We start from the raw sequence: 18486 nt of genomic DNA on the forward strand, positions 1-18486 counted from the left end.
TAAAAAGCCAAAATAGAACAAAAGAGATCAGAGATCAATAATAGTTTTATGTGTCAACAATGCATACAGGATAAAGTAAACATGTATTAGTGAACCAGTCCCTAGGTCTGAGCCCCCCAAAAGTAAACCAGGTCGATGAACCACTGTCCAAAGTTAACAGTTTGAAAGTGTGGGGGGAGCAGCACAAGTCAGTCCATGTAACGGAGGAAGAATGAGAAGAGAGAAGGTGGGACAAAAATCCCATGAAAGGAAGAAAAAAAAAAGAGATAGAGGATGAAAAGCTCACAGAAAGAAAAGTGCAAGAGAAAAGAGGAGAAGACAGGGCAATCACAAGGAAGCAGCAGAGTGGATATCAAAACCCAATAAAATGGAGAAAAATATTATGAGTTCCCATAAAGCCCACAAAAGCAATTCACACACCCCATGCAAGGGTGGAATGTTGAAACATCATACAACAAGGCTGTCAGGTCCTCCATGGATTGTAAATGAGTAAGTCCAGCAAGCCATTCCTTGACAGAAGGAGGTTACAAGATTCTTCAATGTCTGGGGATCACTGTTTTGGCAGCCATCAAGAAGAACCTCAAGAGGCACCTTTTTAGTAACCGCAGTCAAATCCGGGATCAGGGAGCAAAGTGGAGTTTTTGGCAGTTGCGTTCCTGCAACCTCCTCATAAATATTAAGTATCTGTGCACAAAAGGTAGAGATCAGAGGACCTCCCCTTTTTTTTAAACCTTAATGCATGGTCTAGTACAGTGGTTCTCAACCTGTGTAACCTCAGGACGCACATTTGTCCTTGGTCATTAAGACGCGACCCAAGCCGTACTGCAATGGAACTCACGGCATTGCGGTACCACGCGTTCTGGTGATTGAACTGTGGGTGGGAGGTGTGTTTGGTGTACCATTCAAACGAATGGCAATGCAACGCACGTCCCTCAACAGAACACGTCGTAGGAGCGATTGCGTGGTACAGTGCGTTAATTCCACAGGACTGTTCGATGAGCGCACTGTACTAGTGTGAAGGGGCCCTCAAAAACAATAACCTACACCCAAAAACCACAGACACCATCTAAACTACACATATACGTCTCCCTACCTTAGTTTCTCTCCAGAACTGGAGTGGATCCTTAGCCTGCGGTCCAGTGTGGGCTGTGATGGAGCTCCATCCATATGTGCATTGCTTGTACAGCCTTAGCCTGTGGGCTGTGCTGTGATGGAGCTCCATCCATATGTGCATTGCTTGTACAGCTATCTTGCAAACCCTGTAGAGGTGCCGGGAGCCAGAATGTGACGTCACTCCGGTCCAGGCACCTCTACAGGACACATGAGGGAGCTGTAAGCAATGTATGTATGGATTGAGCTTCCTCGCAGCTATAGCTCCAGCCCACCCCACCTCAAGCTGACACTGAGCGCCGAGTAGCTTATGAATGGCTGCCTGGCACGAGAACTGACAGTGCTGTGCTGGGGGGAAGCTGAGGAGCCTCTTGCCTACAAAAGTAGAAGGTATGTGGTGACCCACTAAACTCTAGGTCGTGACCCACTTGAGGACCAGTTGAGAGTTGAGAACCAAGGGTCTAGTAGCTTGCCAGGTCTTGAGTTCTCCATCAGAGTTAGATGGTCCTTCTTCAGGTGCCTATATTGCTGCCTGGGTGATGTGAACACTTTCTTAATTGGCTGTCCAGCAGGAGGGTCCTACTAGGCTCTAGAACTGCAGTGATGGACTGGTGGACAAAGACTACAACACTGGATCACGAGTCGCCACTCCTGGAGGCATTGGCAAGGGGCATGTCATGGTGGACTTTACGTTAGTTGAGTTAAAAAAAAGGATAGCTGAATGGGTGCTAAGTTTTCATTTCCCAAGAGATGGGCTTTAGACAGTCCTCCCATGTACACGCCTCTCCTGCTTTGGAAAAACATAAGATGGAGAACGAAGTTGAGGTGAACAGGTGAGTTCAATACTTCATACCCCCCGCCAAATGCCACCTGAGTCATTGAGCTAGGTCGTGGTGCTTTCGTTCTCCATCTTTTGTTTTTCCAGTACACACGTCGGACACCCCCATCCGGATTTATTAGGACCAGCACATGACACCAGACCTCCTTCTCTCCCCCCGAAGAGCGCTTAAAACATTGGACTTTCTTCTATAACTTTTTGCATCTCTCCTGCTTTGGTTAGTTCTTGGAACTAGTGTTGCTCCAGGTGGACTTTGGCTTTGTGTTCCCAGCCACGGGTTCCAAGGCCAAGCAAGGTGTGTCTACTCCTAAAATTCACAAGGTACACAAACAGCAACACACCGCAGGTTTTTTTTTTTCCTTTGCATTCAATAAGCTTTATTGTTCATGGAAGATGACTTCTCTGCCAGACTGCATTCCCTCCCTCCAATCACATGTTTCACCACAACAGGGGCTTCATCCCCTGATTTGGCGATACACTGTAGAAATAGCATTTTTTTCATTTTAATTTGGACAAGGCCAAGCTCATCCCTGGCTAACAAGCAATGCAGTGACCCCTGGCAGTAGTTCATCAACTTATTGTTGTGCATTATTACAGAAGGTCCTGGGATTGTGTAGGGTCTGTTACCAATAGCAGAATGCAGAATTATTGTCACTCAATGCTGCATTAGGTATGTTCCCTGGCACGCTGCTGTCAGATCACTCCATTAAGAGCAACGTACAAATTACACTCTTTCCAGCAGAAGCACTTTATTCTTCAAACTGATTGTCTCCTGAGATTCGGTGAGAATGGATCGAGTGGGCAAAATGTCACTCCAACCCGATCGTGACATTAACAGCTGATGTCATGTTGCCCTACTTAAACTAAAAAAACTCTGTGCCGGTTACTTTCTCTCCCAAGTCCCAACTGCGTTTAAAATGTCAGCGATCTGTGAACACAGGAGACGCCAGAGTGACATCTTGACAGCTAAACATGTGCAAAGAGCTCTGTTTTTTGGTGTATTTTTACCTAAACATATCTTGCTGTGTGTATACATATGTCACATATAGGAGTATACTACAAATTAGGCCTATGAACCATGTGTGACTGGTAGATATGTTTGAATTGTCTGTTAAAGTCAAAAGATGTTTAAGCAGATTTAAAAAAAACACAAATGTGATCATGTATGTGTTCATGTACAAATTAATTGTATTTGTGAAAGCCGTAAGTACCTGAATTTGACCCGGTGTTAGCCTCTTGCATAACACTGTACCACAGAGCTCAGACTGGAAACGGAAGTAACAGCAAAAGGAGCCAATAAGTTTTCTGCAGTAGTCATGTGCTATCATGAAATTTGCTGAAGGGAGTAGAGAGCAGAATGACAAATGATAAGCTCATCAGTGTGCTGCTGCTGCTTGTTTAATGTTCATTCACAGGGTGGGCAGGGCAGGAATAAGACCTAGCAGTCCATTGCTTAAGTCCAGTAGAGAAAGGCCAGGTCTTCAAGTTGGCTGTGTAAATGTTGGCAGCTGTTTGCCTGGAGTTGAGATTTAAAGGGATAGTAGTACTCAAAATAGGAAACATTCCACATAATAATCAGAGTGGCAACAGTGCTTGGGTCTAGTGTCAGTGGACCACCTCCTACCCGTTCTCTGGCCTTATAGTATACAGTTCCAAACTGCAAACCCCCCTACGTAGCTCCTGTTACCCATCAACTTATAGATCAGGCTGTCCCCTTGCAAGTTTAATTTGTGATAAGTCATTATCAACAGATTTCTGGCAATCAGAATCAGATAAACGGAATAGAAAAATTATGTAGCCTTTGAAGAACTATTAGAAACAAATGAAATCCCTCCAATGGCATCACAAACAGCACTTAACGTTTGACAAGATTACCACCCCTTCCCTACTAGGTCCAAAACTGAAAAGGTTTCTGCTGCTCTCGGCCTTCAATTCCTTGCTGGATACCAGTATCAGCAAAGCAATCCTCACATCTATTATTCATAACTTTCACTGAGATATATGAGGAGCCACAGGTAGATTCAGATGCAAGTGATTTGGTAACAGCGGTCAGGTTTTGGAGCTACCATGGAAATCAGCTTGAGCAAGAAAGAGCAAACAAGTGACTGAAGTGCCCTGAAAACATCTCTCCTGTTCAGATGCGGGATTGCAGAGGTGTTTCTTTAAATTATCACTTAAATCTCACTAAATAATACTTGTAGATCACTGTCATTGAAACCTGCTCTTCTAAAAACGTCATTGTTGCAACACGGAGGTGTCCACCCTTGACAGATTCCTTATGTTGGCCCAATTTTAGCATTGGGTGATGGACTTGTGTCCAAAGCATTTACACATAAGTGTTTGCAGACCTACAAGATTGTAAGGGCCCTCCTGTATTGAAATTGTATTGTAACTGTACCGTTACCCTCCATTTTTTTAAAGCGCTGCACAAACTGTTGGCACCATATAAATCCTGTATAATAATAAAATGACTAGCGGGACCCCCATGAAGCCAGAAAGGCAATATACTTCCATGATGTCCTCCTGCCCGCCTGTCTTAATTTTCGAATAACTCCTTAGCATACTTAAAAGGTACCCCTTGACGTCTGACCTGTCCCTCAATAATAAGGTAGACTCCGATTGCTGACGTACCTGCTACTGATGGTTCTAGCAATGTTCATGGACACGTTTATTCTTACTTTATGCAGTGTTGACTTGTTTTTTTTTTATATGTTCTGTTAATAGGATGTGAATTGTATGTTTACATTTACATTTGTAACCATGGATTTAGACAAGGATTAGGCATGTTCACCGGATAGGCTATTTAATTTATATCTGAACGATCTGACTTTATGTACCAAACCGGGTGATTAACGTGTGCTTCCAACAAGTCGGGATTGTATCCCCCTATACCAGTGGTGGCGAACCTTGGCACTCCAGCTGTGCCAAAACTACAAATCCCAACATGCATCTGCCTCTGGGAGTTATGTCTGCGGCTGTCAGAGCCTTGCAATGCCTCATGGGACTTGTAGTTCCAAAACAGCTGGAGTGCCAAGGTTCGCCACCACTGCACTATACCATTGTAATCATTTTTGCTGTTCATGCCTTATAAATCCAATAAAAACGACATGCATAAAAAAAATAATAAAATGAATAATAATACCATAGAGTGCTGCCTTCCGTCTGCCCATCACTTTCAACAACTTCCTGGACTCCCAGAAATAACCTGGAATCGAAGGAAGGGTCTGAATTTGAAGGCTCAGTCAGCTTTGCATAAAGGCAAATGCCTTTAAAACTGTTTGAAAAGAGAATTTAATTATTCCGCTGGAGTGGCCGTATAAGTGCCGGCGATACTTACAGCACAGAGCGGCCCAGTTTTCTAGCTATAATTCTCTAATCAATACAACTTGTGGGATTTTATGCACAGTGCAATAAAGGTTTTCTTCAGGCTGGACAATTAATGAGAGACTTCTCTGCGGTGTATGACAGGTGCTCTTCAACCGCACATGGACCACTCTCCTGAATTATTCTTCTCTAATATTATTCAATCTTCATATGTATCTCTTGATTCGGCTGTTACTGTTGTGTAAAGTGTTTCTATTGACCACTGGAATTCAATTTCACAGCTCACGGTAATGAGAGAGAAGTTTATCCAGCGAGCGCAGTGTGTACATGCTGAATTATACATTATAAGCCCGCTGATATTGACCAGTTTTTTGTTTTTTTTCGGCATACAGGAGGTTTGCATTGTGCTAATAACTCTTCTGTTCTGTCTTTTTCTTCCAGCTCCCTCGGCTTGGCCAAGGCTGCCCTTGAAGCCATCGATGGATTCAATCTCTTCGGGAACCAGGCAAGAATACTCGCACTACCTGTGTAAAATATGTGTTATTTTCATATAGATAGAAGAAGGAAACAAGTGACGGCTGCAGCTAAAGAAGGCTGCGCTATTTGAGTCGGTTACATAATCTGCAAGCAATTTCAGAAAAACAAAACCTCTCTCTTTGATAAAACATTAAAGGAGAACTATGAGGCGAGTGAAAATCACTCAGCTTCATAGTTCGAGCCGACGTGTGACAATGAAAGTGTCACAGGTCAGCTCAATAGATCGGGAAGTGAGCGCACACATACCGTCGCTCGCTCACTTCTCGGTCCTGTCCCTCCAGAGGGATCAAGGGATCAATGCTCGTAAGCGTTGATGGAGGAATCTGCTCTATTTTTTTCAGCCCGCAGGTTGAGCAAAAAAAAAACTTTGGTTGCCTTGATAAAGGGACCATGCAAGGCCCCAAAACCTCAGTATATACAATGAAGGGGATTTATCAAAACTGGAGGAGACACATTCTGGAGCAGCTGTGCATGGCAACCAATCAGCTTCTCTCTTTCATTTTCAAATATTAACTGATCCAACTGAATAGAGAAGCTGATTGGTTGCCATGCACAGCTGCTCCAGATTTTGTCTGCTCCAGTTTTGGTAAATTCCCCCCAGTATGTTTGTGACTCTGTTCTTCACAATTAATTTGTGAGATATAATTAAAGGTCTGAAGTGCTGGTGACTTTGTAGCCCTTGATCCGGTTTTAGTTCAGCACCACCCGACACTATCACTTCAAGCACCCACCTGTTATTGGAAGGTGTAGTACCATTACGAGTGCAGCTTCATATGTGAACTGAAGGAAGAACTGTCTGTGTTGACCACCAATCAAATATTCTCTTTTGACAATTTCAGCAAGAAAGTCATCATTTGTATTCTGTGGACAACACCAGTTGACAGCTGAGTTCCCGTGCACTCGTGTTTTGTTACACTTAGTCTCTAGTGCTCAGTATGGATTTATTCGTCAGCTTATAGCGTATCAGTGAACCCCCCCCCATCTGTCTGGGGATTCACAACCAAACACTTGTTGCTTTCAAAACCGCAGCATTCGGCTCTTTGAAGCTATACACTGGCATCTGAAAGAGAGAGAGACCGATTCGCGCAGACGTGCAGGAATTTACATTTTACCTTTGAGACCGACCCTGCGTGTGACTTTAACTGTTCCCCATCCTCACAAGGAATAACTTAGAGGGAGCTAGCTTTTATATTAGTATTATTATCAGAAGCTGAAAGGGAAAGAAAAGAATCTTTCTGCACAGCGTGACTTCGGAATAGTGAGCTGCTTCGTGGGGCTGGGGTTTTTTTTTTTTTTTTATTTTTTAGCTTTAATGGACTGTAAAAATCAGCACAGAGTGTCCTTCCTGTGCATATCCCCAACTGCTAGATACAAGATCTGTGACTGTTATACGCTTCCTGAATAATGCAAACTACGGAGAAGTCAACGTGCATTATCATCTTGTCATTGTGGTCCCAGTATGCTGTGTGCTTGCACTTTGCAGAACCTCAACCAAAAAAAGCATCCCTGATAAGTTGTTATTCACAGGCACTGACACAGATCTTGGCTTCTTAAAGGCGTTTTCCCACATCACTTTGAAAGGTATTCAAATTCGTTGAGGCAGACAGCTGAACGCGGTTGAAAAACATAAGTGTGGAATGACTTGCCTAAAGGTTTGTTATTCTGTTCAGGCAGTTGTGTGATCCAGAACAAACAGAGGTGAGTTGTAGGATTCAAGTGATAAGAAGGTTGGTCAGGTTGTGACAAAAGCACTTCTGCCTTGCTTCACTGGGTGTCCCTGGTTCGAATCCTGGTATCACCTACCTGACTGGAGACTCAGCTGAGAAGGGGGCTGCCCATGCACCTCTTGTCCCACACCTCTGGAAGTTGTGACTGGGGATGTAAGGACAGAGCAGAGCACAGGTGCCGATACTGGTGGCTAGCCGGTTCTTGAGGAGGTGCTTGAGTGCGTCGGACCAGCTGGTGACCGAGATGACACCGGGACATACCTCTTGAAACCAGACCAGGCAACGGCTATGAGGCCAACGGAGCACTGGCAGGATGTCGTTGCTCAGGATGCTGACGGAGCGATCCACCCAGTGGCAGACCAGTAGGGAAGTCAGGTTCAAGCCGAGGTCATACACAGGGAGCCGAATCTTGAGGTGCCGAATCACAGATCAGGAGCAGGGTCAGGAAACGTAAGCCAGGGTCATACACAGGAGATCAGAGAGCAGAGGTACCGAATCAGGAGGAGAAGCCAGGTTCATACACAGGACTTCATGATACAAGAACAGAGTACAGGGCACACAGGGACAAACTGAAGACCACTCAGCAACTTGGTCATGGCTTCATGTCTGTTTAAGGCCTTGTTCACACCAAGTGCGGAGCAGATCCGGACCAGAGCAGGTGCAGACCGGATCAAAACTGCGTCCAATGTATTCCTATGGTATTTTGAGCTCCAGTTCACAACGCAGCGTGCGGATCCAGACCGGATGAAAAAAAATGCGGCAAGCCCTATTTTACCTGCTCTGGAACGCATCAAAAACGCATCTAAAACGCATGCAAGTGCCTGAAAGCCCATGTTACACTTAAAAAAAAATGTTTTTTTTTACAAAAACGCATCCAAAACACGGCACAACCCACTACATTGCGTGTGCAGAAACCTGACCGGATCTGGTCTGCATTTGGTGTGAACAAGGCCTTAATAGGATAGTGTGCACGCTAATAAGCGTGCAATTGTACGATAACGAGCGTGTTTCTGCCTGCTCACGTACATGTGCTATTGTGCATAAACATTCCCGTACGCATGCATTCCCGTGCTAAAGTGCGTTTTCCTGGAACTTTGGGCAATGGATTGCATACGTGTGTGTGAGTTTGCATGTTCTACCTGTGCTTGCGTGGGTTTCCTCCCACACTCCAGAGACATGCTGGTAGGTTAATTGGTTCCTGTCTAAATTGGACCTGTATGTGACTTTAGATGGTAAGCTTTATGAGGGCAGGAACTGAATGTGCAGCATGTAAAAGATCTATATAACTACCTATAATACATTATAAAAATAAAGTGTAATGAGAGCAGCAAACGAACAGCCAGAGAATCCAAAAACGTTTAATAATTGTATTGGTATAAAACCGACATTAGCTGGCAACGCGTTTCAGATTTTCAAAGACTTCCTTTAAAGCCCAACTCCAGGGAAATGAAAACTGTTCCCCTGCAGTGAGGCTCACTCCTGCACTGCTTAACTACTAATGAATGCCTAAGGGACAGAAAAAGGCTTTTTTACTTCCTCCCAGCTCACCTGGCAGTAGACGCTCTCCTCTGGCAGTGGACTGTCCCTCCTTGTCCTCATGTACACAGCAGGGCTATGGAGCCTGCTTTGTACTTGATGATGTCAACAGTCCTTAGACTGCCAGAGCAGAGGAGAGAAGAGGCTGTGGGGACCAGTCTAACAGCCTAGAGGGAACCAACGGGAGCGGGGATCAGATAAGTAAAATAGCCTTTTCTTGCCCCCTAGGCATAAACAAGCACTTCTCTTTTGCAGTGCAGGGGCAGCCCCAATGCAAGCAAAAAATGTTAATCTCCCTGGAGTTGAGCTGAAATGATTTATAAAACAGGACAAATATATAGTGTCTAATGTTTTTAGATTTATAATGTTCCTGGGTACCCACTGGAGAGTAGTCCTATTTCCATGTGAGCTGCCTAACCAGAGCCTGTGGGCTTTCCAAATGACTGACTTTCACTTTTATTGTTGTGTATGAGTAAGTGTTGAAGTCCCAGCATCTCTGGGCTGTATCCCTTTGGAACTTTCGTACCTCAGGAATTGAAAATGAATGGATTGCCTGAGCATAGCGTGCCATAACGCACAATAACGCGTTAGCTTAATACACATGTGTAAATAGGGCCTAAGCTCTCTGTTGCTCCAAAGAATAAAAAGTTTGTTTCCCATTGCAATCAAAGTCTATCGTACTTTTTGAGGCATTTAAAACATTTATACAAACACATGACTGGTGGTAATGAGCTTTATAAGGCTTCATTCACATATAGCGTTTGTGTTTCCCGCGCAAAAGACCGTGCGTCACGAAAACGATAAAATCTTTCATCTGCAAGGATTCCACTCTTTTGCATCTATTACTAAGTCCACGAACATGCGGAGTCTGCCAAAAAATCGTGTTTGGACTCTTTTGCGGGCCATGCAGTTTCGTACCGCCCAGCTGCCGCAAAAGTCTAAACATTGCCTATCTACTTCTTTGAAGATAAAGGAGGAACATACAGATTTGTACATAATAATAATTAGGGATGCACCGATACTAGTATTGGGATCGGTGCCGATACCGAGTATTTGGGCGAGTACTCGGCCAAATGTTCTGCTACCGTCCCCGATACCGGAACTTCCGGTCAGAGGAAGATTTCCTCTGACCGGCAGTGCCGTAGGGGAACATGGGGCCAGCTTACTGGGCGATCAGGAAGCTGGGCGGCAAGTAATGACCCCACCTCCTGGCTTCCTGATTGGCTGGGAAGCCGGCTTTCTGGCCAGTTAGCCTGGAGCCAGCTGAACAGCCGGCTCCATGCTGATTGGCCAGGAAGCCAGCTTCCCAGCCAATCAGCATGGAGCCAGCTTCCTGGCCAATCGGGAAGCTGGGAGGCGGGTCATTACTTGTTGCCCGGCTTCCTGATTGGCCATGAAGATGGCTCGACGCTGATTGGTTGGGAAGGTTTTCTGACCAATCGCAATCAAGTCGGCACAAACAAGATGGAGCCAGCTTCCCAGGCAAAAAGGAAGCTAAGTGGTATGTCATTTTCCCCCTGCCCACTTTCCTGGTTGCCCGGGAAGCCTGCTGCATGCCAGCGGAAGGACCAGTATCGGTACCCAGTATTGGCGAGTACCAAAAGCGAGGCATCGGTACTCGTACTCGATACCGAAAAACCGGCATCAGTGCATCCCTAATAATAATTATTATAATTATGGATTTATAGAGCACCAACAGTTTGTGCAGCACATTACAAAATAAAGGGAGACTGTACAGTTACAATACAATGCAAGAAGATTAGGAAAACCTGCTTGTGAGAGCTTACAGTCTAAAAGGCATAAAAGAAAGACAGTTGGACTTGAAAGAGAGACAGACTGACTTGCATCAAAAAGAGGGACTGTCCTTCTGTAAGAGAGATGGTTGGGTGCTACATGCATGATATTGAGTACAATTTCTTTACAGAAAGTTATGACGTGTTACTGGCCCCCGAAGGTTGTTATTTGATATGAAAATCTGTTATATTCTAAACCTCTCCAGACTGTAAAACAGATTGGAGTGAATCTTGACAATTCTATGTATAGCTTCTATATGAGGATTACGATGATTAACAGGTCAAGTCATACTAAATCCTTATCCATAGATTGACGTGCTCACGTTGTATCTTAGAATAACCATATAGCCAGAGTTCACGTTCTCAATTTAAGCTCAGAATTGTTGATACTCACATCTGGGGGGAAATTTTTTTTAAACCGCCTTTCCCTGTAAAGTAGTTATTAGCACGGGGCCTGTCATATAGCTGTATCCCTGAATGTGATCCTCAGGCCTGAGCCCAGCATTACACGGGATCAGTGATGATATAACATAGTGGACTTCATCCAAAAAGCTCCTTAGTGGAAGATTTGGTATAACAGCTTTGGAAATGTATAAATCTCTCAGTGATAGATCTCAGGATCAAGACTTTAGGGCCTGTATGTATTATTTAATCTGTATATGATATTCGCCATCTTGAGATGCCAGAGTTGTATTTATCTTTGCTTTAACGCAAACCTGTCCCCAAGTCGGAAGTTCGCTTTATAGCAGGGAGAAAATATAGTACAGTTTTCCTTACAGCTCCCCACCTCGACCTTTCGTTTGCTGGATTTCCCCTTTAAGTAATTATTATTATACAGGATTTATATAGCACCAACAGTTTGTGCAACACTTTATAATATAAGGAGGACATTGCAGTTATAATACAAATGAAGACAAGATGGTGAGGAGGGGCCTGCCCGTGAGAGCTTACAATCTAAAAGCGATGGGCAAGTGATACATGAGGAGGTAGCTGTGTGGGGATGAATTGTTTGAGAAAGTGATTGTTCAGTGGTTAGGTTGAGGCTGGATAGGCTTCCCTGAAAAGATGAGTATTTTGGGATCGCCCAAAGGTAGACAGTAGGTGTAACGAGCCCCTGCTCGCTCGGTTCCACTCTCCCGGCACTCCTCTGCTACTAATGGATCAGATGTCAGACCGCACGTCTGATTCTTCGATCGTCCGATAATCCGGGATTCGAACTACAGCTATGTGCCGTTCGAATCCAGCTCAGAACAAACACCAGGCAGGCTGTATGTAAGTTCCAACAGGGATCTGCTTTATTGAAGACTAGCTCAGTATATATACAGTCCAAGAAGTCTAAACACATAACGCAATCAAACATGAACAGCATGCAAACATCCACTCCCCCTCCCCGATGCCTTAATGAATGAATAGGGAGGGAGGAGACACATGTGATGGGATTATCTCCTGAGTGTATCATAGTGTGATTTACTCATCTACACCTGGAGTCAGCTACTCCTAGAATCAGCCATCCTAATCCCATCATTAACACAATACAACAAAAGGACCAATAAACTGTAACAGTTCAATGTCCAGAATTATCCCCCTTCAGTGCTCCTGGAGTCACAGCCTGTACCTATAATACACACAGGGCCATCCAAATGTAATGCCAGGGAACATGTACAGTACATCCCCCCATACATAAACCTGGTAGAATGGTTCATTGTAACCCCAAGAAGTCCGAGGGGGGTCTCCATAGTTCTGGGTCCATAGTCAGTTGGAAGGAGGCTAGCCCCTAGGCTCCTCCAACAGCACCAGTGACGGTTCAGTCCGTCACAGTAGGCATGCACCGATACCGCTTTTTTGGCATCGAGTACCGATATTTTTTCCCAATAACAGTGCAGTGTGCCCCGATTATCAGGAAGTAGGGCAGCGGATCATGACCCGTCGCCCAGCTTCCTGATTGCCTGTAAAGCCAGTATTCTAGAACACCGGCTTCACTTGCCAAGGCTGCCTGGCTACCTGACCAATCAGGAAGCCAGACGGCGAGTCATGAGGTGCCGTCCGGCTTCCTGATTGATCAGGCTGCCTACCAGCAAGTGAAGCTGGCTTCCTAGCCAGTCGGGAAGCCGGGCGGCATGTCATGACCCGCCTCCCGGCTACCTAATTGGCTAGGAAGCCGGTTTCACTTGTCCCTAGGCAGCCTGGCTTTCTGACCAATCAAGGAGCCGGGAGGTGTGTCATTATGTGCCGCCTGGCTTCCTGATTGGTTTGGAAGCCAGGCTGCCTAGCAACAAGTGAAGCTTGCTTCCTAGCTGGAGCATAACCCACCGCCTGCGGCTCCATGCTGCCTCGGCACTGCTGGTCAGAAGGAGATCTCCCTATGACCGGAAGCTCTGGTATCGGAGGTTAGCATGGGAGCATTTGGGCGAGTACGAGCACTGACCCAAATACTCCGTATCGGCACTGATACTAGTATCGGTGTATCCCTAGTAGACAGAGTAGGAGATAGCCAGACAGGTTGGGGTAAAGGGTTCCAAAGGATGGAAGAGACTCTAGAGAAGTCCTGGAGGTGGGCACGGGAGGAGTTGACGAGGAAGCTAGGGAGCAGGAGGTCTTGGGATGAGCAGAGGGGACGGTTAGGGTGATACTTTGAGACGAGGTTGGAGATATAGCCGGAGGCAGAGTTGTGGATGGCGTTTTAAGTGTGTGTTATTATTTTAAGCTTTATCCTTTGGGTGATTGGAAGCCAGTGTAGGGGTTGTGGAGTAATTGTGTATATAGTGCTTAAGGGTGTTTGTTGGTGGCAATGATCACAAGTACAAATAAAGGGATGACTCTACATTATGGGGACAGCAAAAAAAAAAACTTGGCAGCGGGTCTATGGCTTCCCTATTTTGTCCAAAACTAAAAAAGGTTTTGCTTAGAGATATACCCCAAGCAGTGTATCTATAAAACATTTGCAGGGTGAACAGCTCTCGCAGTGCAACATGGCCACTAGAAAAAGCCGAGGAGCAGCTGAAATTCCTATGCTCCTTTGCTCCATCTAGTGGCCATAGTGTGCTCTGAACCTAAAACTCAGTCGCAGAGCTGTTCTCCCTGCAAACCTTTTTATAGTGTTTCTTGTTCATTTCGTGCCTCGCTGCAATTCTGCCTGACAGTCTGTCTAATTTGTAATGATAACATCTCCACAGTCTTTAAAGAGGTGAGAAACCAATAAAGCTGCTGGTTGCCAGTGACCGTGTGAGACTAGACGACTTCGGCTTTAAGTCACATGATGGAGCTCCAGAGCAGCAGATTTTTATTCATGGCTATAACAAAGGGGTTTTTTGTGTGATTTGGTAAAACTGACATGCGCATTATTAATTCATGTGAAGTGTGAATTTTAATGTCGGATTGTCATTAAGCGAAGGTCAGTGCGGACCGAGGAGAAACATCAGCTGAAGCACATACTGTATGTTTAGCGCTGATATATCTACCTATAGTAATGTCCTTTTTTTGTGACCCCCCCCCTCCAACCCTGCCTTATGGCAATTTCCCTTCCACCCACCAGCTTGCAGAGCTGGAATTCCTAATTCAAATTTCAGTTGGCGTGTGGGAATTCATTATAAAGGTTTTCAAGTAATTACATTGTATGAGCTGTTCTAAGCAACATGGGGAATACGGACTATGTCTTTTCTATTAACTGAAACGCTCTTGCTAATGAAACCAAAAACAGAGACCTATTGCATGTCAGCTCTGCGATAAGCAATTTTGTTATAACTCAGGCAATTAACATTATGATTATTTTTATAGACCAGCAGACAGAAATGGGCTTTTGTAAGAATGTGGATCTCCACCCCTAATTTTGTAACTTACCTCTCAGGGATGGGTGTGTGTGCTGTTATTTAGTTGTACTCTCTCCGTGTCAAAGCAGAAATGTCAGGCTGTAAGGCCCTCATGGAGGCTGACCTGTCTCCTGCCTGAGTTCAAAACTGATCAATGACACCGTCTGGGCTGCTTGAGGAGTGTAAAACTATGCCTTTAGATTTCATTCATGTAATCCTGGCAGCTTTCTTGTTATATACATTTTCTAAGTGTCTATTATCAGCACGAATGTGAATCTCTTATGTGTATTGGCATTGCCCTTCCCCCCAAACTGAGACCGTTCTGAGGCCAAGGTCCGTATTCGGAATTTTTATGTAGAGCTGAATCTATACTTGATTGTATTGCTGTGTCAGTGTTTTACATCTATGTCTACTTGAACTAAAGAATTTACAAATGAAATCATCAGAAATTGAGTAATATATTATGGGTGGGGGATGCACTAGCATAGCAGCTCCCTAGTTCTCTTTAGAGTGAACAGCAATGAGGATCACCAGCACTCATGGGATGAAATTGCTGTTTACTCTGTAGGCGCAGGACGCCATCCGTGGACATCACTACAAGCACCACCATTACTTCTGGTCTTTATTGCTGCATGGTGGGCAGGGGACATATTTGTTTATTGATCTAGTTCTCTTTAGGGTTTTGGGTATGATTGCATTCCTCCCAACTTGAGATGGGAACATTTTACCATGCGGTGTACAGGCAAAGGACACACCATGCCTTGTCCCCAGTTGCCGACAATTGTGCTGGGATCCGCCCAGTTGCATGACTGACAGCTGGCTCTGCCTATCTAGAGGCAGAGCCAGCTGTACCCGCCCCCTCCCTTGTCCGTTCCGCCAGTCAGCGCTGGCGGATCGGAGTGGGGGGAATCCAGCCCCTCCCCTGTCACTGCAGAGAGCCGTGACAGGATCAAGAGGTGAGCGAACGCCGGTATGTGTTCGCTCACCTCCCGATCTACTGAGCCGACCTTGTCACAGGTCGGCTAGAACTATGAGGTGAGTGGAAATCACTCGCCTCATAGTTCTCCTTTAAACCCACAATTGCTTTGGTTTCATGACTTATTTTCTTATGTACTGGCTTTTAAAATAACATTTGCACTCATTTAGAAGTTGGACGAAAGGTTTGGCATAGTACAACACTTTTGGTCGTTAAATAGCACAGGTCACAAATCAGAATAGCTGAGGAGGTGTAGAGGGACGGAGGGATTTGGTCCCACCAAATCAGGGATGGTTGTGAGTTATGGGACTGCTGCTTCATCAGTCCATGGCGAATGCTGTATGATGTTCAGAACGTCTTCCTTTAATGCTTGCAGAAACATACTCAGATTAACGTGTTTAATTTGTTATCTTGTCAGCAAAAGCGAATCGAATCTTAAGTATTGATCACGCCTCCACAGTGGCCGGGAGCTACCGGCTGACTGGCGTTTGTTAATTGACTTTTTGTACGAGCCGAGAGATAATTGTGTCGATTCTTCTTGTGTCTGCAGGGCTGCTCGTGGTCTGTTATATTTGTGGATCTTGATGCGCACAACCGGAACAGGCAGACTCTCTGCTCCCTGCTGCCAAGAGAGTCCCGATCTCATGTAAGTCCGCAAAGTGGAGGTCAGACAACACACATTTATTTAACCATTGATGACAATCCTACGTTGCTCAATGGGTTACCCAGAAACCTATCATGCTAAAGGTTTAAATGAAAATGCACAGGGAGGGAGGGGGGCACCTGCAGAAAAATATTTAAAAAAATTGTAACAGAAAGCCACAGCATAATAAATTTGTGGGTTCTCAGACAAAGCTGGAGGGTCTAACGAGCATGATTTCTGATGACTGGTTAGTCTAGCTCTTCATTCCAATACCACCCACCAACATGTTAGCTTTAACTTTGATATCATTACTAAGCTTTGTGCAAGTGCATTTGCTTAATACAATGACCCTCAGCCCTTAGGGCGTTGATGAATTCTCAGTTTTACTTCAAATATGCAAGCGTGTGGTCTTTTTCTTGCATATCACACATCTATTATTACAATCTATGCATCACCGGTTTAAACTAATGCGAGTTCCCTTATCTCTGATCCGCAGAACACGGATGCTGCACTCTTGACATGTATAAGTTACCCGGCCTTTGCAGTGGATGACGATACTTTGTTTAATCAAACCATGGATAAGATTGTCCGTAAACTGAAAGGGAAATACGGCTTCAAACGTTTCCTTCGGGACGGATATAGGACAGCTCTGGAAGATGAGAACAGGCGATACTACAAACCGGCTGAAATAAAGGTACCAGACGTCTTCCCTCTCTGGGTTCCACAGAGCTAAAACCAAAGTTTTTTTGTTTTTTTTGCTTTACTTCTCTTTTAAGTTACAGCAATGCATACACTCACCGGCCACTTTATTAGGTACACCATGGTAGTACCAGGTTGGACCCCCTTTTGCCTTCAGAAGTGCCTTCATTCTTCGTGGCATAGTTCCAACAAGGTGTTGGAAACATTCCTCAGAGATTTTGGTCCATATTGACATGATAGCATCACGGGCCCAAAGTGTGCCAAGAAAATATCCCCCGCACCATTACACCACCACCAGCCTGAACTGTTGATACAAGGCAGAATGCGTCCATGCTTTCATGTTGTTTACGCCAAATTCTGACCCAACCATCTGAATGTTGCTGCTGAAATAGAGACTCATCAGACCAGGCAACTTTTTCCCAATCTTCTGTTGTCCAATTTTGGTGAGCCTGTGTGAATTGTAGCCTCCGTTTCCTGTTCTTAGCTGGCCGGAGTGGCACCCGGTGTGGTCCTCTGCTGCTGTAGCCCATCTGATTCAAGGTTGGAGGTGTTGTGCGTTCAGAGATGGTATTCCGCATAACTCGGATGTAACGAGTGATTATTTGAGTTACTGTTGCCTTTCTATCATCTCTAACCAGTCTGCCCATTCTTCTCTTACCTCTGCCATCAACAAGGCATTTTCTTCCACACAACTGGCGCTCACTGGATATTTTCTCTTTTTCGGACCATTCTCTGTAATCCCGAGAGAGGGCTGTGCGTGAAAATCCCAGTAGATCAGCAGTTTTTTAAAAACTTAGACCAGCCTGTCAACCATGCCACCTTCAAAGTCACTTAGATCCCCTTTCTTTCCCATTCTGATGCTCGGTTTGAACTTCATCAAGTCGTCTTCACCGCGTCTAGATGCCTGAATGCATTGAGTTGCTGCCATGAGATTGGCTGATCACCAATTTGTGTTACTAAGCAATTAAACAGGTGTACCTAATAAAGTGGCTGGTGAGTGTATACTAATGTACTCCTGTGATCCAAATTTCACAGATGGGGGGGGCTACTGCTTGCACTTCTCCTTTAAATAGGATCTGTCACTTCTGGAGTATTGCAAAGTTTGATGCAAGTAATACAAATTTATTTAAAACTTTTGGCAAAATTGATTATTTCCTGTCCATTCTATCAGCCTGATTCTAGGTTATATGTTGTGTCCACAATGTTCGTTTTAGTCTCCTCTCATGCCAGGTCTTTATTAGCTAGTGCAGTTCATTGTTTGTGATCTCAAGCAGAAGAAGAGTAGAGAGGCTGAGCAGAACAAGGAGGAGGTAGATTTGCCAGAAAATATAGAGCGGCCAGGTGGAAGACTAATGTAGAAGTCTGTTGTAACTTGGACAGGATTAAGAGCAGTGTCTCACATTGATGGCAAAGTCTACACCTTCTACGAAAATCAGCCTGGTTCTTTCTATGGAAATATGACCAGTGTTTGAGATGCATCCCCATGCCTTTTGTCGT

The 18486-nt window shown here is 44.8% G+C and overlaps 1 protein-coding gene across 2 annotated transcripts in view; it reads left to right on the forward strand.

The window, feature by feature from the left end:
• Nucleotides 1-18486, forward strand: part of PHKB (phosphorylase kinase regulatory subunit beta) — a 206348-nt gene that overhangs the window by 93576 nt on the left and 94286 nt on the right. For both annotated transcript variants that reach the window (XM_018553209.1, XM_018553201.1), the window contains 3 exons: nucleotides 5714-5777; nucleotides 16198-16293; nucleotides 16787-16984. In XM_018553209.1, coding sequence (XP_018408711.1) covers nucleotides 5714-5777; nucleotides 16198-16293; nucleotides 16787-16984 — 358 coding nt within the window. The remainder of the gene's footprint in view (nucleotides 1-5713; nucleotides 5778-16197; nucleotides 16294-16786; nucleotides 16985-18486) is intronic.

The sequence above is a fragment of the Nanorana parkeri genome, unplaced genomic scaffold (genome assembly GCF_000935625.1).
Source record: "Nanorana parkeri isolate BGI_ZX_2015 unplaced genomic scaffold, ASM93562v1 scaffold6, whole genome shotgun sequence".
Lineage (NCBI taxonomy): Eukaryota > Metazoa > Chordata > Amphibia > Anura > Dicroglossidae > Nanorana > Nanorana parkeri.